The following is a 20,872-nucleotide window of genomic DNA, read 5'->3' as shown; positions in this document are numbered from 1 at the left end:
GCCTCATGGGGTGGAAGGTGAATGGGTATCGAAAACAAAGGCGGTCTCCACTCGAGGATGCAGGAACGCGGAAGCGGGCGCAGCCGCGGGAATCGTGGGCCGGGGAAGGGCGCCGACGCCGACGCCGACGCCGATGCCGACGCCGACGTTGCCGCCGCTCGCGGACGTCAGTAGAGATGCCGCGTCCGCGAGTACGGTGTATCGACGGTGCCAGTTAGCCCGTGGGGTAGCTACGGGGTGGATCCACCCGAAAGTACGGCGATAGGGGTGCGTCAGGACGCGGGGAATGCTCGCAAAAGCGACGGTGCGTCCTCGGACTTCCTTCAAACTCTTTCGAATCCCTTTCGAAAAGCTGCGCCGATCCAACCAATCCCCTGCTCCCAGAAACCGTGACAAATTCAACGCGTTTACCGCCGAGTTGTTCCACCGAACAGTGCCGAAAGTTTGATTTTTAAATTAGCATTTGCCCGTCGAACGCGAGACCTTCGCGTTGAAAAATACGACGCTTCAGTCTTGTCTCGCGGATCTGTGTTATCGACATCGTGTAAACGAATCGCATTGTTACATACGTCTCGAGTGCTTTTCTTTGTTGTACCACGGATAACTAATAATTGGCCTAACTACACGCAAGCCACATGTCTACGAGTACGAAATATTATAGTGCCGTGAAACGTCTTGAGAGTCGATATTTATACCATTAGCTTCTCGTTGTCGTACTTTTCGCTCGGAAGAGACAATTTGAAAGCGACAAATATAAATTTGTGATGACTCGATTCCAAGAGGTAGTTAACAACAGTTCCTTTTTCTAACAACTGTAAAACGATGTTCGCAAAGTTCTACGAGAATGTTGATCGAAAAGGGAGCCGACAAAGCTGTGCAATTCTCTGGATTGGAAATATAATAGTTTCTGGATCGAGTCGGCGGTTCTAGATCGGCCAATAGACGACGAAAGGCTCTCGCGATGCACAGGCAGACACGGTTGGACGACGATAAGACGGAGTCGTCCCTTCGTTCTCCCCCTCGGCGATCGATTTTATTTCCTCGCCTCGAGGATGATTCGCCCGCGTACGAGCACGCGAACAAAGCCGCGCCGCGCGATGGTTAACCTTTGAACGGCCGACAGCTTGGCAAACATCGTTAACCGTCGTTCGAGACGGTTTCCTAGACGGCTCTTTTCGACGCCCGGAGAGCCTCGTTGGACGCGTAGAACGCAGACCCGGATTGGATCGAGAGGATCCACGGGCCGGGATTCGCGGTCCCGGCGTCGATCCTGCCCGTGGATCGGGCGTTCGCGCGAGTGTTTACCAAGCTTTCGAGTTTAAAACGCCGGAGACGACGATGCTTCAGGCTGGAGGACCGTGGAAAATGTTGGGAAACGAACTCGTCCCGCTCGAGGGAACTTGGACACTCGCAGTTGAATTTATTACGGCTCGAGGAGCCTCGTGGACGTCGAGAGCCTCGCGAGCATCGATCTCCAACCGTGAATCTATTCGTTCGATCGCGAGTTTCGATAAACCTTCGCCTCCTGTTTCTCGCAATTCTCAAACGTTACTTTTGTGCTCGGACATCGACGTTCTCCGTGGACTCCGGTAAACAAAGGACCCTGGAGCTGTTATAAAATTCGTACGACGTTTCCGTCCAATTGTTCCGTTTCCTTTCTTCCGACCGCGAAACTTTCGAATCTGTTGGAAGCGTTCTCATTCAAATCCTTATTTTTTAATCATTTATACGAATTGTTCTTCTGTAACAAGCGTGGACTTTTTTTTTTATTACGGTTCGAAAATATAGATTCCTTTCTCGATGAAAATTCTATATCGGTCGGAGTGCATCGCAAGATGCAATTCTTTCCAAATTGCCGCGGTCCTGACTCTACCCCGCTGCTGAAAACCCGTGCCTCTTTTCACGCGCAATTCTACTCGAGACGTGTAATCGAATTATTGGTATATCGCAGTAGAACAGACCGACGATGCCCGGGAAGTAGAGGGAACCAAGAAACATCCACGAGATGGAAAAGCTCGCGATCTGACCCAGGAAAACTTGGAAGTATCCAAACGTTCCCGGAACCGACCCAACAAACTCAACGATGAATCGAGAAACCGAAGAAGTACGCAAACACGAGAAGTGTCACTTAAATATATTTCTGCGATTTCGTTGTGCTTGTTCCTGTAATCGTTTAGCAAGTGCTACGCGTCGATGTTGCGGGTACTGTGCCATTTCAAATATTTCCGATTCTCCGCGGTGCTTTTCTTAGTTTGTTTAACAATCTTCAGCTCGAAGCTCGTAGTTCCGATAACGAGCATCGTGCATTTTTTATGTTCGTATTTTCTGCTACTCCTTTGAACTATTTTTTAGGTGTTTAACAGTTTATAAATTTTGAACTTGTGCTCCGCGTAACGAGTACCGCGCGTTGTTTTAATATTTTTACATTTCCCTTGCGCACTTTTAGTTGCCTAACAAGTCGCGAACTTCAAACTTTGTAGGTCTGATAATGAGAGCCGTGTTTCGCTTCAACATTCCTGCATCTCTGTTGTACTTTTCGCCCGGTCGCCTAACAAGTTACAAACATCAAACTATTAATTCGGATAACGAGCACCGCGTGCTCTTTTCTGCAATAATTTCTACTGATAAATGAATCGATTTTTTTTTCTATTAATATCAGCGAGCGCTATCTCTCGAAAAGATTCTATGATTTATTCAATAAACTTTCGTTCGTGAATAAAAATACGGATAGATTAATCATTATTTTCTTTTAATAATAGAATTTAATTTGTGTTTATAAATTATGAATATTCTGATGAAATATGTTTCAACGATAACGTGGTTTCATTTTCGACCGATATAATGAATTTCGAAAAATTATGTAGCTTCTTCGAAACAAAGGTATAGCTTAGTGTGAAAAAATATCGGAGGAAGCAAGATTTCTTCCACACAAAAAATCATAAAATCAAAATTCCAAAGTTCCACAATTTTTGCAATATTTTTTTCCAAATTTTAATGGATCTCAGTTCAAGTAACTACGATAGAAAAATCAAGTTTCGAGAGTAAATAAACAATTTTGTTATTGTTATTGCATCATTCTATCATATACGAGTGACGTAGCATTCGACGTGTTAAAATTCTTTATCTAAAATAAAATTATTTGATTCGCAGAAAAATGCTACGAAGCAACCCTTTAAATTCATTTAAGTCACCTCATCATTTTACGTTGTACGTGCTGAATCCTCTCTCACAAAAAGAAACATAAAATCCGCAGTCTGGTAATAGTAAGTCTTGCCAATTTTTAGTGTCGCCATTTAGCCAGTTGAAACTGTTACAAATAGACTGCGGATTTCACGAATTTATGACAAAAACGAGGCGATGCGATTGAAGCATTAGAAACGTTAAAAGAATTTAAGAATGTTGACGAATTATTTTCAAAGTGCCAAGATTATTTAACCATTTGCACTCCGCGCCATCATAGATGTTATCTACCAGCGCTTATGAACATTTATATTATTATATAATATACGCTATATATGTATATGTATATATAATATTATTATAATAATATTCGATTTATATGAATTTGTAGACATTGAGAAATAGTTGCAAATCACTGATAAACTTTAATGTTTAGTCATATACTAGAATTACGATGTCTCTTGAGAGGGGATGACAGAGTGCAAAGGGTTAAAAAAGCAAGGAACTTCTCCTATGTAGCTAGGTTTCTTGCAACTTCGATGCGGCCAATTTTTATTCTTATTTTCAAATTCCCAGTCTCGTTGCAAATATCCGAGTGATTTTAATGAACGTTTGAACGTGTTCTGCAGCAGCGGCCAGAGTCTCAAACCCTGTGCGGAGCGTTGCAGAAGGAGCCGAACTGCAAGTGCTTGGTACTTTCCGTGTTAATATACGGCTGCCTTGCCGCAGTGACGTGGTGTAGATGCGCGAATGTCACCAAGGTACGTCACTTCCTCTGCAACACTGGATTCGTCGGTCGGTAGTACTAGCCGTTTCATTCACCAGGACGAGTCTAATCGATCCTCGGCACAATCCTTTCACGTTCCCGCAGTTAACCGACCCTTTCGCAGTTCTACAAGCGCTGATCGTTCAGCTCGCGTTCCCGCAAATTCATACTTTGGTAAACCGCGGTATCGTGTCTATTAGATCGCTCCGCACGATCGTCTCGCATTTCATTAAATTCCTATCAAAGATATCGAAAGATTTTTCCTTGAAAGATAACAATCAATCAAACGCGTCGTAAATATTTTGTTGATAGTCTTGTTGGACATTATCCGTCCAAAGTTAATGCTTCATATTAAGATTCTCATCGAATGCAGATCGGATGTAAACAATGTTTCTCGAAAATAGAATCTGTTCCAGGTTGTAATCAATTATTCGAGGTATCCAATTAGAAGCACCAGACACGTGTCCCCGTGCGACGATGGCTACATATACATCCCTGTAAGTGTTTCAAGCGTTATCTATATTTAGAATAACGTCTCCCGAACTCTTCTGAATTGTTTACAAATTACACGTGGATTATAGTTTGTAAAATATGACAAAATTAATATTATATTATCGATGTCGAGGCTACGAACTGAATTTCGACCGTAAAGATGCGAGAATTGCTTTAATCTCTGATATACGGTCGAACCTGTTTTTGTCCTATATTAATTGTGCTATTGTGATATATTAATATACAAAGTGTACCAAAATTATACATACTCCGGAAAACGAGGGGTTCCTGAAGTATATCCTTAGGTAACTCTCGTTTCTCGATATTCGAGCCGAAAGTGTTTGCTTCACATAATGATCCGCGGTCCAGTACATTTTCCGTACGAAAGTAATCGGAGAAATATCGATTGTTCCTCGAAAAGGTGGCGTTCATGGGTATGTTGTACCTGGTCTATCTGGTCGAGTGCTACCACTCGCCCATTAGAATCGATCTGCTGCACGCGGAGAGCCAGGACAGCGTCCTGTCGAAGCTGCTGCAGCTGAAGTCCGCCCAGCCGACGATATGGTGGAAAGCCGTCTCCTATCATTACGTCCGACGAAAACGCCAAATTACCCGGTACAGAAACGGAGACAATTACACGACGACGCAGGTAACGCATAGCGCGCAACGTGCAACGCATATCTCGTTATCCAGACGATGGGAGATCGCGGGATGGTAAATCGTCGATACGCTTCGCGCGAGCTTCAACGAACCGTCTCTGCGAGGACGGATGGACCATTCTTTTTGAATTTGTCGTTGACGTCCCTTCGTTTTCCGAATATTCCCGATAAATCTTGTCGCCGTTGGCAAATAGTGCACGACAGCCAGAGATCGAAATTAAACCGTCCCTTGTTATTATTATTTAAAGGATTCTGGTTGGAATTGAAATCGTGTTTAATTGTCAGACCGTGGGCATGTTCGTTAACACGTCGAGCACGCGTAAACTGCTACAACAGCAATTACATCATTCTTTAATTACTAAAAATTGAGCACTCGCTTGATAACGTGGACATACTCGTGCAAAATAAATGTTTCTGTACCCGTTGAATTTTTATGGAAAATATGGTACCTTTGGGACCTAGAGACTCCTCTCATGCGACACATACATATTTCTCTAGAATATGTTCTGTGGAAACTGTTCTTGAAAACTTTTGTGGAATATGTTGTTTAATTGGAAAACGCAAGAATTCGATAATAATTCGTTTCACATTTTAACAGCTTTAATAAATTGACAATATTAAAAGGATTTTCTAAAAATTGCCTCCAGCTTTTACTGTTTTATATCTTACTTGTTTATGTTCGTTATGAACGCATAAAATCTGTAATTCAATTAACATAACACAATGTAATATAAACATAATATAATGAGGAAAAGTTTTTCAATAACGTTCTCCGGTTCATTTTTCCAACGTAGAACGTATTGAAAATTTGTAGAATTTATTTCGATCTCTGAGCGCAGCACAATTCTCTTTAATTACTCTACATCCTCTCGATCAACCCACCCATTCTCGACCTCATCTTTCAGAAGAGTATATTCATACCGATAACAACATTGTAACAACAGAATTTGAGTTAATTTGAGAGAATAATTCTGACTCGCTTCTACCCAATCTCATTTTTGTAAACAAACGAGTCGATACATTCATTCGTTAGCAAACCTGTACCGAACACTGACGAACCTCTTAGCAGATCATCGCAACGATCCGTTCTTTCCAATAATGGTCCATCTCTCCTCGATCCGTCCGCGCCGCTAACGCGAACCATCCTCTTCAGGTTTACTACGAAAGGATCAACACTCACGCGGCGACGTCCTTTTACTACTACGACTTCTGCGGCGTGAAGGACATCAGCAAGGACCTGATCCTGGATCCGAAGGTGCCAATCACGAAGATCAACATGAGCAAGGGGTTCGCGTTTTCGAACATGAGATCGGCGACGGAGTTCGAGGAAGCCAGATCCAGATTTTTCGCCGAGCAAGTAAGATGCCTCAGGGTATACTAATCTTGGTTCAGCGCCTAACCACTTAGCTGCGTCGATCTATTTTTCGAATCAATTTTAGATTTATCGATCGCATGGGGTACAGTTTCTCTCGACAAGTTATTCTAGAATTATTCAAAGAGATTTATGAACATGTTGCACAAGTATTTCAACTTGAAACGCAGGAGAAGTATTTCTGTTGCGAAATTACCATTTCCTTGCGACGTTCATACACGTCGCCCGCAGCTACGAGATTAATTGAACGGTGAAAATGTTATTCCAAGGAGTTGAGGGACGACTACATGGAGATGCGCGAGGGCCTCGACCTCGGTTACAATCCGAATCCCACGACGCTGGTGGCCGTCCTTGGGAATCCTTGGTTCACGAACCGCTACATCTACTGGTCCCTCAGCGCTCTGCTGCTCAGCTGGCCCCTGCGAGTGATCATAGAATACAAGACCCAATACGCGGACTACCAGGTGAATGGAATCGTCGTTGACTTTCGATTAACTTTAGCCATCTCGGCCAGACATTTCAACTTTTCTTGACACCGACATCTCAGTGAGCAAGAACGAATTCTGATTGTTAGATCACCAAGCTGTTCGGCATCAACTACGACACGCCGAACGGAAGCGAGCCGATCCACGCGTCCATGAGCCAGCAAACGATCAGCCAACCGGGATCGTACATGTTAGCGCCCAGCTACAGCGAGGCGCTGCTGATGGACCCTGTTCCCGATTCGAGATCCGCCGAGGCTCAGGACGCGGCTATGACGGAAATGGTCCCGAGCTATTCCGAGGCATTGCTCTACCAACGGGCGGAGCAAGCCTGCGTCGCGGGCCAGGTAGCGAACGGTGAATCCGGTAGTTGCTACGATCTGCCGCCGCGCGAGTGTTTCTGCATTTGTCACGCCTCTGCCGAGAATCGGGTCTTGGAGGACGGGTCCTCTTCCAGGGAGGAAGACGACGGCCGGTCGGACGCCAGTAAACAGCCTCTGATGCAGACCACGATCGATGTTCACCCGCCGTCGTGCTCGTACACGGTACTAACGGAGACCGGAAAATGCGGAAGTTGCGGGAAGTACTTGGTCGAAGCGCAATTGGAGAGCGACTCTGCCACGGACCTCGGCGCTAGAGTCATTAGAAGAGATCTAGCGGGCGGAGTGATCCCTAGGGACATGTCCGAGCCGAATCTGAGGAGCAAGCCGGACCTCGCAGAGTCTGAGACGAGGTTCCTCCGACTGAATGGGCAAAGTTTGAGGAATATCCTGGAGAACGAGCAAGAGGAGCTCAGCAGCGACGAGAGGATAGAGGATCTGAGGCACGGTGGATTGCACGTGCCGGTTGACAGAGGGAAGTTCAGGTTCTCTTTGTGCTCGTTGGACGAAGCTAGTTCTAGATCCAGAGTCCCGATAGACGTCGGCAGAGGTGCCATACCCAAGAGGACGACCTCCGGTCGAAGTAGAGTAATATCGAATCCCATGTCGAACGACCCTTGCGCGTTGCCCAACTCGAAGACCTACTTCTGTCTGAAGTCGATCCTGAAACAGAATAAGCGGAGATACACGCTGATCAGCGCGAAAGAGCTGCAGAACTTCTCGAACAACGAGGAAGGTGATGACGCAGGGCAAAGCCAAGCTCGAGCCTCGTATCACGAAGGCTGCACGCCTGTGCTCGCGTCAACGAGCAACGGACCTGCGAAGTTGGATTTGTTCTCGAGGTCCAGAGAGAGTTTAAACAACGCGGTGGGTAAGAGGAAGAAGTTGTTGGAGGATCTGCCTGCGGACAAAAGCGAGGAGACGCCTGCGGGATTCAAACGCGAGAATACCAGGTATGTATCCCCTTTTGTTGATCCAACTCTAGCGCTGAACTAATTCTTGAAGTAATTTTCTAAGAAAGGTAATCTCGTTCACAGAACACTGATATTCGCGAGCCCGATACAAGAAGTGTGTCCTGGAGACCCGTTCGGGGGCAAGGATGTGATTCGAACCAGGCAAGAGGTCGACTCCACGCCGACAGACGAGTCGCCTAGTCACACGGTGCTGACCCAGCTGGGAAGATCGCTGGCCCGCGAACGGAAGGGCTCGAGACGCCGGTTTCAGGACTTCAAGCGTCAAAGATACTCGGACTCCTCCCATCCGTCCTTTTTCTCCTGTCCGCCCGATCGCCAGCACCCTTATCCCTACGCTTTTTCAGCGTCCACGGACGCGGTGGACACCATCGACTTCGACAAAAATCAGACATCCTCTAGAGTCTGCCAACAGGGAGCTTCTTTCCCACCGTACGAAGGCTCAAATCGTAATAGAGTAGCCGTCGACCAGTCCGCCGATCCGGTAGCGACAGAAACTAGCTCGAAATCACCCAACCGGGAACTGACTCGCTCGCTGACAGAAAGAAGAGCCAAACCAATTCGAAACGACGCGAACATACGAAGAAGTTTCACCGGCCGGGTCGAGGACTATCGAACCGAGAACAACAAATGGCCAAATCTGAACATGGAGACCTCGTTATAACGAAGGGACACTGTTGCTTGTGGAACTCTGGATTATCCGTTCGCGCGAGTAATCGGTAATCCTCTTTCTACTAAACGGACGTCTGACAATTCGTTGCTATACGTTTAAACGTTCTGCGGATACGGGTTCAATTGTTGTTTGAAATATTGTTTGAACAAGGCATTATATTTGAACCGTTCACAGGACAAATCGGTTAACTAGGTTTCTGCTATTTTTCGAAATCTTTGCGTCAAATAATGTGCCTTACTTTAAACTTTCTATGTTTCGTCCTTTCATGCGTTAACGTGGCAAAATTTAAATCGGAAAAGATTTTTCGATTTTTCTGTTACTAAAAAATACAAGATATAAAAGTCGTATTTTTCAATTGGAGACATTATTGTTATTATTGAAGAAGACAATGCAGATGCGAAGAAAATAAAAGAGAAGGTTCAAAATCAATTTTTCTTAAAAAATCTTGTTACACCATGAAATCGCAAGAATTTCTTTGATCGTGAAACAATAGACACCTTTTCGCCATCATTATTATTACATCCGTGAAAGAATATTCTATAATGTTAATTTGATTTTATATTTTAGAGAAGTGATCTATACTACATAATATACGCTATATTATATCACTTTTCTCTGTCTTTTGCTTTATGGAGTTAACCGATGTGGCAAATGAACGACTCATTTATCATGCTGTTTTATTATGCGAAAGAATTTCTAGAAATGCTAATAATATCTTTGCGATAATTTATCTAAACACTACATGAGGAACACTTTAGTTTCTTCGAACCGAATGTGTTTCGATTCTATAATGTTAATAAATTTATTCGTCACGTGGACGTGTTCGAGCGAACGTTTAAACTGAATTGGAAAGTAAACATTTGCGATCGTCTGTAGACGAGAACGAATGGTCCGTTTAGTCCAGTTTCGTAAATGATTCGATAAACATGCGAGCATTCGACACTTGTCATGCCACGTTGTTCGTTCTAGAGGGACATAGACAGGTAAAATGAATTTTGATTCGCTCCTGGTTTTCGTAGATTGGTTCAGAGTAAATTTAACAAAATATCGCCGACCTCTATCGTGGCAGCGAAAGTGCAAATCGTTCATACCGGCGACGAACAATCCGCCAGCAGCTAAAATCAAATGAAATACGCAGAGAATCGCGACGGTTTCTATTCGTATAATGCTAGCCACGGGTGGATTTAATTGTATGTATTTCAAAATTAATTCTGTATAATTCTGTTTCCAGGTGTTATTAATACGATGCTGTTTGAAAAGATTCGAGTAATATGATTCTATTTAGAATTGTAGATCCGTATGATGCTATTTGGTATTGTAGACGAATATCACTCTGCCAAAATTAATTAGAAATCTAATTCGACATATATTTCCATCTTTATTAAATTCCATGCCAGCAATATGAGACGGTATAATGAAATTTTAATTCAGTAGAGAATTTATAGCACTCGAGCTACTATATTTGATGAAGCTAAAGTAGTGCTTTCTAACAAAGCGTTGTTCAGTCTGAATCTTACGTAAAATATTAAATATATTTACGTACATACGTAAAATGAAAGAAAATTAGTACATCGATACTTCAAATATTCCAAAATATATTAAACTGCAAGCATTTTTCTAAATAAAGTCGTGTTGCAAGAACTTTTCAACGGAATCGAAAAAATTGTACTTAAATTATCTATCGTCCCGTGCGAACATTATATAGAAGAATAATTTCAAAGATAGCTATTTACAAAACACACCTTCGAAGGAAAGCATTGTACGAGTGGTGGGCCGTCGATTGGAATTTCAGATTGGTTTCCGAAGAAAGAGAGAGAGAGATTCCTCGTCACCGATTGTACACGGATACGAGCCAGAGACATAGTCGTCAGACTAATCGAATTGTAAATATCCGTCCTACCGATTTTCACGGTTCAAGATTCTTGTACATAACACCGGATGTGCCGGTGACTAGCGTCGGCTTTGGGCTATTGCCCGGCCGGAACCGCCTTTGCTTGAAGCGTACGCGAGTTTCGACGGTAGATTGTCGCTTAGATCGGTTCGCGCGATCGGATCATATGAAATTCGAGTGCGTGAAGCGCTGTCGATGTTGCCAATGGAACACGTTCGTTGAGTGGCCCCTCTTCCAGCATTTTTTAAATCACGTACAAGAGAGCCTCGATAACTACAACTCCGACGAATTCTTGACCTAAATCGTCACATTGGAAAACAAAATTATAAAGACATTAGAAGAGTTTCAGAACACTTTTACATTATACATTCTCAAAATTATTAATAAACGAACGACATATCTATTTGCCATTAGTTTCTTTGAATTAGCTTGGACGCTATCTGGTAATCATGTTTGCGATTTTCATAACACAGTGTGACTTTGATTTACTAAATTAGGACTCGAGACCACGGTCTGGACCGTTCGAGCAAATCCATGCACCTTAAGAAAAATTAACAAAAAACAAGGACCAATCAGAGAGCAAGCACGCACAGTGATATCCTTTTCCTGAAAATTGACCGAAATACTGTGCACGAGTATCATCGATCGAGCGTCCCGTTCGATCTGTAACAAGGACTGGTCGGCAATGGAAGTTGACGTTCGGTTTTGTACGACTATCGGGGTTCCTACCGTATTCCTCGAAAAGAACAGAAGCTCGATTCGCGCGATCCCCCTCGCACGACGATCGCGAATCCGATTCCACGCGAGCAATCGACTCGGCGTCAATTATGCGCACACAATTTGTAGCCGGTAAGCTTTGCTGACTGATGATCGAGATTTTCAGGCCAGAGTCCTCTGAGAGATGGCATGTTTACACAGAGATATTCCGTTGTCCCTCGTACTTGTAAAACCGAAGTTGAAGCTCGAACCCTATATAACAAAGTTTGAACTTGATAAACGTGGTGTAATGTCCATTTGCTTTCGCAGCTGGAATCAAAGCTGCGGTTTGTCGATATTACCGATTCTGTTGTAAGCTGCTTTCAACATTCACTTTTAATCTCGGAAAAGCTCGTCAAGGTAGATTTATATCGTAATTTTATCATGGATTTGGTCACGATAGATATTTCAATGTTTTTGAAGCTGAAATTGAAATAGATTGATTTTATAATCTCGTCTTTGATAATAATCAATATTGGCTATTGTTTACGTTTTTCGAGGAAGCTTCTATTTTGTAATTCCGCTTCGGTAATTATAGATAACGATGATTATTAAAGTATTTCATGTCGAGATGGAAACGGACGGATTCTAATTTTATAATTCTATCTTTGTAACAACGGATACTTATGATTATTCGAACTTTGAGAGCTAACATTTACACACTTCTGCTTTTATTCATTCTTTGAATCGAATTTAACCGTTATCGAAATCATTGGAGTTGATAGCGGTAGATATCCACCAATCTTTAATCGATATTTTCGTTAGAACCGCGTTCCCGATGATATTTAATGATATCGAGTGACCTGTACGAATAATACGTTGTCTTACAAACATTCTTAACAGTGTCTAATCTAATTTTGTTTGTCTCTCTTGGTATCAACATACCCTAATTGGTATATCCACGATGTATCACGTTGCATCCCACATTCACAGATATATAATATAGTTATGATCGTCAGTTTTCATACGATTTGATGCTTGCGCGTATGCAACACGATTCGCATCGATGCAGGTATCTTCCGTCGAACAATAGACACAACTAATGCAACCAGTGCGGGCATACAATTTAATTACACACAACGAAGTAGTACGCGGAGCGTAGTTAAATTGCGCGTACCTATTGTACTGGTTGCAACCGGTCGGTTTCGACACGAGCGCAGACGTTGCGCGTTAAACGATTAACAAAAATGGAAACCGAAGCATCGAATGGTCGCGGTGTCAATTCACACGAATCGCGTGGTAACTAACGAAAATCGTTCGCTCAAGCGGAAAAGAAAACAATTTTAGATTCTAATGGAAGTAAATCGAAGAGAAATCCGTGCCGAAAACGATTGAAAGTCTTCGCTTTCCCGCGCATAAATATGAAAATATATTATACGATCCTCGTCGATATACATTCCGTGTCCAAAGGTTCCGAGCCAATTAAAAAGAAAGCAATTCTTGCAATCTACTGTTAAAAAGAATATTATACAGCAAAAGATTCGAAGAAACGATTTTAGAAAATTTTAAACGTTAACATCTTGTCCGAGAACGAGGTAAAAGAACAGAAGCGTAAGGCGAACTGTGACCCAAACATTTGGCACAGTAATGTATATTTTGTACGCTGGGTGTCGCATAATTGTGGGTTCAATCTAAATCGCACCGATTAAACCACGAAATATAAGCGTAAATGTAAAAGCAAAATTATAATAAATTCTTTTTGCATATGTAATTCCGTTACGAACGAAGTCGTTTCGAATACGACGCCAGTTGTCGAAGAGAATTCCATTTGTTATTTATCGTTCGCTCCGATTAAATTGAATCACGAATTAAAAGGCACCCGGAACATTGTATAATATATTTGCATAACATATATATTTTTGTCTACGCGTCCGCTCCAGACGAACGGATAAAGAGGCTATCGTATTCCGATCGTTTTTACCGGTCTCTCGAGATTTTCACCGAGAACTTTGTATTAATAGATAATATTCATACATAAATATAATACTATTGCTATATATCGTTATGCAAAAAAGATCGGCATCGAGGAATGACGAATTTAACGGGCCAAGTGAGATACAAATCGGCTCGATCCACAAATTATATTGGATCAATTACGATTCTTATTCCGACGTCGGTGATTTTTCTGCAGAACGATATATAAATATGTTATCGCGGAGTAAGAAAACGCACCGGTTATGCTTTTAGGAAAATATTTTTCATATACTCGACGATTGTGTATCGATGCCAATTGCTAATCGTGATAATCATTAAATAGAGAATGTTAGATCGACGATCGTTACGCTCGCGGTACAATTAAGACTACGGAACCTCGTTGATCTCACGTCCGAATTTGTAAACAATTTAAGAGGTTACTTGAAACGCTAGAAACAATTCGAATTAGTTCGTTGCGAGCTGCATCTTCGGAGCATAGGATCGATCATCCGCGGTAGCAGATCGGAGACATTGTCGTTAGTCATCGAATAATTAATGTGGCAACTGTGTTTGTTTTCGTATAGGTAACAAGTTGAAGTATTCGAAATAGGAAAATTAATTGTACCACGATTATTATACGGAATAAGTGTAAATCGGGGGCATCGATGTCCTCGGTACGTGCAATCGATGTGTGTGCGTGTAATGCAGATCAATCACTCTTTAAACTTTTCGTATTTCAATTCCGCGACCAAGAATTATACATTCAATGATCGCAAATTAATTTCCCGATCGATTCGTACTGTTCTTCCGTTAACGCCCAGTATCCGGCTTTGTTTAGATAATGATTTCATATTCTGTTCTTCTTTTTATATTCATACGTGATCACAAGGCAAATTGTAAAAAGTTTGTAATAAATAATTTGGGCGTTAATGGGTTACACAAATCTTCTGAGAAATCGTTAACAAAAATGTGCATCGAGAATGTAGGAGTATGAATAATAACGATTAAATACTTACTCGAGACGTGGTTCACAATCTTCGCCGTTTACGAGAAAACTATTAACGTTCATCGGACAGTTATGGAATTTCTTATCGGAACAGCGAATCTCTTCTTAGACACGTTAAAACTTGAATAAAATTCACTTCACAACGGTATCAAACGCGCGAAAGCACTTCCATATGTACGAACATGCGCACCACACGAAACGAGAATCGCAAGCGGTTCGATTTCGATTTTAGCGCGAAATTCAAACCGAGACGTAAGCGTAAGCCACTAATCTAGCCGCCGAGTAGACGTAGACGTTTGCAAAATTTGTTGAACGACAAAAGCGACGAGAAGCATGTGATAACTAAAATTCAATACTCACGTGTTCCGTTTAATAGATTCATGGATTTTGTCGAGTAAACTATGTCCTTCGCCTGCATTCATTTAATAGCGGAATCTTGACATTCGAAATTATACATAACCCTCAATTGAAATACTTTCTTTACGGTAGGTTGAACGCATATTATCCGAGGGACCAGATAAACTTGACCAGAGTTTAACATGAGAAATTCTCTTCTGGTCTTCTCTTTGCTTGTTTACGAATACTATTTGTATTAAAATAGATTGTTTTCTGGCTTCGATTCAATAATATTAAGTACATGGATATATAGTGAGTTTGATTATTAAAAAGGTCTTTCAACGTTTTAAAATATGCGAAAATTGTGCATGCAAGTAAGGGGCACAGTAATCTTTAAAATTATGAACGTGTTAAACGTTTAAACGTCTCATGACAACGTACACGTGATTACTGAGTAATATACGGTAAGTTTTTATCCTGTGTAAAATAAAACTTTTTGATAGAAAGAAGAAACACTTTCACTAATGCCAAATGAATGGCAAACAACATGTAGTTGCAAAATTCATAGTATACATAAAATTTAAGTACTAATTGCTGATCCCATGAAATTTGCCAAGGTAACAAGACATAAATTGGAAATTAGGAAAATTTGTTAATTTTTGGTACGACCTGGATAATCTAAAAGTATTCTAAATAAGGATCGATTTATTCGACAGATATTCAACGACTAGTGTTGTGCAATAATTCAAATTTCAGAAGTGTCTGCATCATTCGAAAATTCATTGATCTATAGGTGCACGAAGGCAGATATAGGCTTTAAGGATTTATCGAGAATTTCGCCGTGAAGTTGCTAAGTAAGTGAACAATTAACAGTTTACGTTGAATCAACAACGTTCATCGAGAATTGACCGACGGGTTTAGATTGAAATTGGTGTAATATTTTGTTACGAATTTTCGATTGATTAATTGAAAAACGAATGATGTGAGAATTTGGCTACCGTAAAAGAAATTGCACGTCAACAGGTATTCCGCTGTTATCGCTTAATGTCTTTGCAAATTATTAATCCGCGCGATGTACTTGTTGCCAGCAACGGAGCCCTCGTTGTCGTGCAATATTATAATACCAGCAACAACAAAATACTCATGCCGTCTCGAAAAAGTGCTCTTCTAAGTAAAATTGTTATTATAGGCCAAATCGTCTATTATTATGCGTTATCTGGATACGCATTCGCGTAATAAGCCTGTAATTGTATACCGCTGCGTATATAACTAATTACTATTATTATTATTATTAACGACGATATACATTCCTGTAAGAAACAAAAAGTGAAATGGTATGATTAAAATACAATAAAATGTTGAGAGGAAATAAGGGAACAGTCTTTTTGAAATTCTTTTGCGCGCATACAATTATAATAAAGGAACAAACTCAACGAACAACCTCCAGTGCTTTAATTGCAATGTATTTTTCTAAAACGTGGGACAATGTTAATAAAGATACGAGATATTGTCACGAGTGAAATAACAACAAAGATAGAATAAAATTCAAACCACAGAAAACAATATTACGCATAGATTTACCAATACATTATCAACATAATATAAAGCTCGAATGCGACACCAATAAAATTGATACAAAGGGTTTCTTTTGTTGCACATATATACTGTTGTTGCTGCTGCTGACGTTTATACAATTCATTTGTTTTCTTCGTTTTATAAACATTCACGGGGAAGGGGACAATAGGAACCTTTTCTTTACTTGTGCCCACTTTTCTGCCATATTAAACAATAAAGTGTGTTTACTTAACTATAATAAGTATATAATTTTTTTGAACACACGTTGCTTTATGTGAACAGAAGTATGATATAGGACTCTTCGTTTAGTTGGACTAGCAGTATTGGCAGACCATTGTGTTGGCTAGTTCTCAATGGTTGTACGTTTTGTGAATCGTAGTGGCCTTTCATAAAGCTAATTTACATAGCCATTTTGAGTGTAAAATACTCTGTAATAAAGCGTTTTACTCCGCCAAAGTGAATACGAATTATCAAATTTAAGAAGATACACTCCCTACAACAAGAAGATTTATAAAAGATATACATACACAATGAATAATTCACAACAGAAATGTTTGATTTAGATTTGCTTACCTGCCCAGGATATCTATGACTTCCAGCATAGATTTCTTCTTGAGAATCTCTCCTATATACCTGTTAATAAGAATGCTCAAGTATAAAATGGTTATATGGTATTGATACTCGAATCCATAATATAACAATGGTATACTCACAGGTACAATCTCACTTATAGGTGGTGATGGCAGTTTGTAATCAGACTGAACATTACCATTTGATACTCCACTCTCTAAATCTTCCCTTAAAACATAATCATCGTTATCTTCCTCTTCATCCTCAGACTCAGTAATATGTACTGACACTTGACTCGTTTCTGGCTTCGACCACTCAAAATATACCCCAAAACCGATATCATAACCATCCGTTGCAAACTCCCAAAACAGACACGAGCCATCTTCATGCGTTGGCACTCTCACAGTCACTGTTTCCCCATGTCCAACTTTAATAACTGAATCACCGGCTTCCCTCCTAATGGTTTCTTTAAATTCTTCGACACCTTTTATTGTCCACATTTCAGCAGCTGCTATAGGTGGCCAATCTAATTCATCCGAGTCTTCTCCATTTAATGGTGGTGTTTCTTCAGTTTCTTTAGTTGGCTCCTCCTTTTCAGGTTCCTCTGTTACAGCATTGTTTGTTTCTGGTGTTTGTTCCTCTGCAACTAACTGATTTTGTCGCAACTGCTGCATGTATTGATGGTAATGTTGCTCTTGTAACTGCCTTATCAAAACACCTTGTTGTTCCGGGTTTCCAGGATATTGTTGTTCCGCGTACATTTTAAATTGATAATATGTTTGTTGATTTAAGGCATCTTGAATTTGTCTCCTCTGTAATTCTTCCTTTAACCTAGCTTCTTCCTCCTTTTTCTTTTGTTCGTCTAGTTCTTTCAATCTTTTCTCCTCTTCCAATTGTCTTGCCTCCTCTTCCTTCTTTAGCCTCAATTTTTCTTCTATATCCCTTTTCTGCGCTTCTACAACTGTTCTAAACAAAGGACACAATTTATCTAATAAAACTATAAACCCCTCCATAGCTTGATCTTTAGATATATCTCCCAAATTCTGCCATGCCAAACGTCTGTCCCTTCCTATCACGTCTAGTACACCCAAAGGTGGAGCATTATCTGCTGTACATTTCCCATGGGTTACTTGTTGTGTAAAAGCAACTAATTTTAATTTATCTTCATAAGATAGATGAACTGCTTTCCCTTCCTTCTCTGTAACAATTATAAACATTTATTAAACCACGTCGATCGTCTCTTTCGAATAAACTATACATATCAACAAATCTAAACATCAAAGTTAACAAAGTAATCATGAACAGTGTTCCCATAGAGTTATATATTTCAGAACATTATATTATTACGAAAATTTGGTAGAACAATAATGGTAATGTGAACATTTTTTTGGACACATTATACATTTTCGACATAAGACATAGAATTGAACAGTGAGACTATAGTCAACTGTCACCGCGACTAGCTCACCTTTATAGAAATTTATTGCCATTTTATAGAGTTCTCGGGTCTCGAAACCCCAAAGACAAGGCACGAGATTTTTCTCCTTTTCCATGTCATTGTCATTTCTCGTCGATTCATCGACAGATATTCCTAATTTTTCGATTTTCCTCCCCATTGAGGAAATGTCACCATTGGTGCCCGCCATTTGCAATTGCACTGACACGTCAATTACTGTCGCTACGAGTGCCTTAACCTTCGTTCACGAAACGCACACAGCGATTGAAACATTTTCAATATTTTTGGGGTGACAAAGTTCTATTATAAGATGTTTTAATTCGAATGACACTCATTATAGTAACATTTGCATATACAAATCTTACATAGTATCACCAGTACTAGTTAATTTCTATATCGCAAGAACGGCGCAGCTGATACAACGGAATATACTCAGAACTTCGACGTACCTAATCCTATAGTTCCGTAATAACAAATACTATCAAAGTGTATTTGTATTAATTTAAAAAATATTATTGTACTATTAATTTGATATTTTCATTGAAATTAATGTAATATTTTTGTGATTTATAATCGCAGACTTTTCAAATCATAAACATTGCAGTCAGGAAAGAAATTTATTTTGATCACGTGCACCGGCGTCATACGTCATGAATTAGATTCAAATATCAATTGCAAATGAAATATTATTATCACTATGAAATTACAGACTAAGGCAGAGTAGAGTGTAAGATTAGTCTGCTGTATTGTATCAAGTTTCATCTCATACAACTTCTGTATGAAATATTCAAGTACCCATTAAGATTGAGTCACACAATTTGATCTTGACGAAGTTGACCGTTGCGCTATAGTTGTGCGAACGGTGCTTAGTAGAAGATAATTAATTATATTTTCATCAGCTAGGTGACGCAAATATACTTTTCTACGAACATCTATATCGCAAACCGTCTATCGGTAAAGACGAATATACGAAATACAAAGATAAAAGAAGAAACAAAAATAAAAAGATGCTCTAATCAGTCGTCATTTGACTATTCGATAGACACTTGGGGATACCTCCAATGTCCGCTGATCCAAACCACTCTGAACTAATATCCTCCACGACATAACCTCCATATTACATACATAAGACTTGTATTTTATTTTTGAAACTAAAGCGGGATACTTGAAATTATCAAATGGGTTTTCAGTGACCCGCGTGTCATAGGCTGACGATCCTTGATCTATTGTTTCCCTTCGTATGATAACAGTAATATGTAAGCACGATTTTATCATCTATCGACAATATAGTGCTTGATGGAATTGGTAGACGATACTTACCACTTTGTTTATTTAATATTGGACATTATTTAGTCCATTTACATTTGCTGAGATTCGTTCACGTTGGCACACGATGCTTCGAACGCATGGGTGATAAAATCATAACTTCAAAACTAATTAATTTTCGACTTAGGTATGTTAACCCTTTGTAGTCGAATGATGACTCTCAGGCACTAGTGAAATTGTTCCATCACATCCCAAAATAATTTTTAAACCAACAAAGTTTAAACTTAAAAGATTGTTAAAATTGCAACTGAGCCAGAGAAATGGTTTCGAGTGAAAAGAGTTAATTTTTTAAACACTTAAAATAACATACAGTTTTAATAAAAAGAATAGGGGTGATCGATTAATTTTCATTCGAAATATTGTTCATTAAGATCTTTTAATATAAATCTGTTATGTAATATAAATAAGTTAAATATAAATATATCATATATGTTTCGTCATTAAAACTATGATTATTTCATACGAAAATTTATTTTAGAGGAACTATTTTAGATACAAAGCAATAATTACTAAATTGCGTACATATGTATATAGCAAAAGAAGAATATAATAAAATGGATATTATACCAGAACAGAATATCAGAAGAATTTCTAGAAATTGTTAAATTTCTTCGACACAATTTATGCAAACAATTTTTATTATGCATGAAGATCCGCAGTATAATAATTACACTGTTAAAAACGAATGAAATTAAAATGAATTAAAAATAACAATTTTAAATAGCAGAGTACACATAGATATTTGCATTCAAGAATGAAATGACAGAAATATCGAATCTTAAAAGCATCAGAACTCAATAATAGTTTTACCATTTACCGAGGCGAAGACACCCCGTTCTCTGCTATTCTACACTATAGTGTTTTACTCTATCGTTTCCCCGTTCAGTTTTCAGTTTCCACTAACAATTCAGCGTTTCTACGCTTCTACATGCACCCATCCCCGGAGCCAAGCACTTTGCAACACGCTATCGCGATTACATGAGTTCTACAAGCTCAAGCGGCTTGTTCTCACGGGGGTGATAAAATTATTACAAGCACCGATGAATCTTGATTGCATAGCCGCGGCA

General features: G+C 40.0%; 2 protein-coding genes across 6 annotated transcripts; one reads left to right on the top strand and one right to left on the bottom strand.

Annotated features, from left to right (window-relative positions):
• The first annotated feature begins 178 nt into the window (after positions 1 to 178).
• Positions 179 to 16,252, top strand: LOC144474523 (uncharacterized). 5 transcript variants are annotated; one of them, XR_013494753.1, is made up of 10 exons: positions 181 to 304; positions 1,952 to 2,104; positions 3,810 to 3,941; positions 4,363 to 4,443; positions 4,860 to 5,087; positions 6,251 to 6,454; positions 6,739 to 6,933; positions 7,044 to 8,284; positions 8,369 to 15,342; positions 15,635 to 16,252. XR_013494753.1 is itself a non-coding variant. In XM_078189456.1 (9 exons), the coding sequence occupies exons 2-9, from the start codon at positions 2,084 to 2,086 to the stop codon at positions 8,964 to 8,966; spliced, it is 2,700 nt and encodes an 899-aa protein (XP_078045582.1). In that variant the 5' UTR covers positions 179 to 304; positions 1,955 to 2,083; the 3' UTR covers positions 8,967 to 16,252. The 5 variants fall into 5 exon arrangements, 4 of the variants coding, with proteins under 4 accessions (XP_078045582.1, XP_078045573.1, XP_078045592.1 ...); XM_078189456.1 differs by having other exon boundaries at positions 179 to 304; positions 1,955 to 2,104; positions 8,369 to 16,252; XM_078189447.1 differs by having other exon boundaries at positions 8,369 to 16,252.
• Positions 16,253 to 16,313: 61 nt separating this feature from the next.
• LOC144474541 (Golgi resident protein GCP60) lies at positions 16,314 to 19,080 on the bottom strand. Its single transcript, XM_078189491.1, has 4 exons — positions 18,492 to 19,080; positions 17,167 to 18,221; positions 17,027 to 17,086; positions 16,314 to 16,946 (listed from the first exon to the last, which is right to left on the bottom strand). Exons 1-4 carry the CDS (start codon positions 18,667 to 18,669, stop codon positions 16,848 to 16,850), a joined length of 1,392 nt encoding a protein of 463 aa, XP_078045617.1. The 5' UTR covers positions 18,670 to 19,080; the 3' UTR covers positions 16,314 to 16,847.
• Between the last annotated feature and the right edge of the window lie 1,792 nt (positions 19,081 to 20,872).

Source organism: Augochlora pura, chromosome 2, assembly GCF_028453695.1.
Source record: "Augochlora pura isolate Apur16 chromosome 2, APUR_v2.2.1, whole genome shotgun sequence".
NCBI classification, from domain to species: domain Eukaryota; kingdom Metazoa; phylum Arthropoda; class Insecta; order Hymenoptera; family Halictidae; genus Augochlora; species Augochlora pura.
This window is presented reverse-complemented; position numbering and strand designations above follow the sequence as displayed.

Coding starts and splice junctions, on each gene's coding strand:
- LOC144474523 (XM_078189456.1), top strand. CDS start 2,084: ATGAATCGAGAAACCGAAGAA. Junction 3,942..4,362: donor GATGCGCGAATGTCACCAAG/GTACGTCACTTC, acceptor AATCTGTTCCAG/GTTGTAATCAATTATTCGAG. Junction 6,455..6,738: donor CCAGATTTTTCGCCGAGCAA/GTAAGATGCCTC, acceptor TGTTATTCCAAG/GAGTTGAGGGACGACTACAT.
- LOC144474541 (XM_078189491.1), bottom strand. CDS start 18,669: ATGGCGGGCACCAATGGTGACATTTCCTCAATGGGGAGGAAAATCGAA. Junction 17,087..17,166: donor CTATAAGTGAGATTGTACCT/GTGAGTATACCA, acceptor TCTTATTAACAG/GTATATAGGAGAGATTCTCA. Junction 16,947..17,026: donor GTCATAGATATCCTGGGCAG/GTAAGCAAATCT, acceptor TTCTTGTTGTAG/GGAGTGTATCTTCTTAAATT.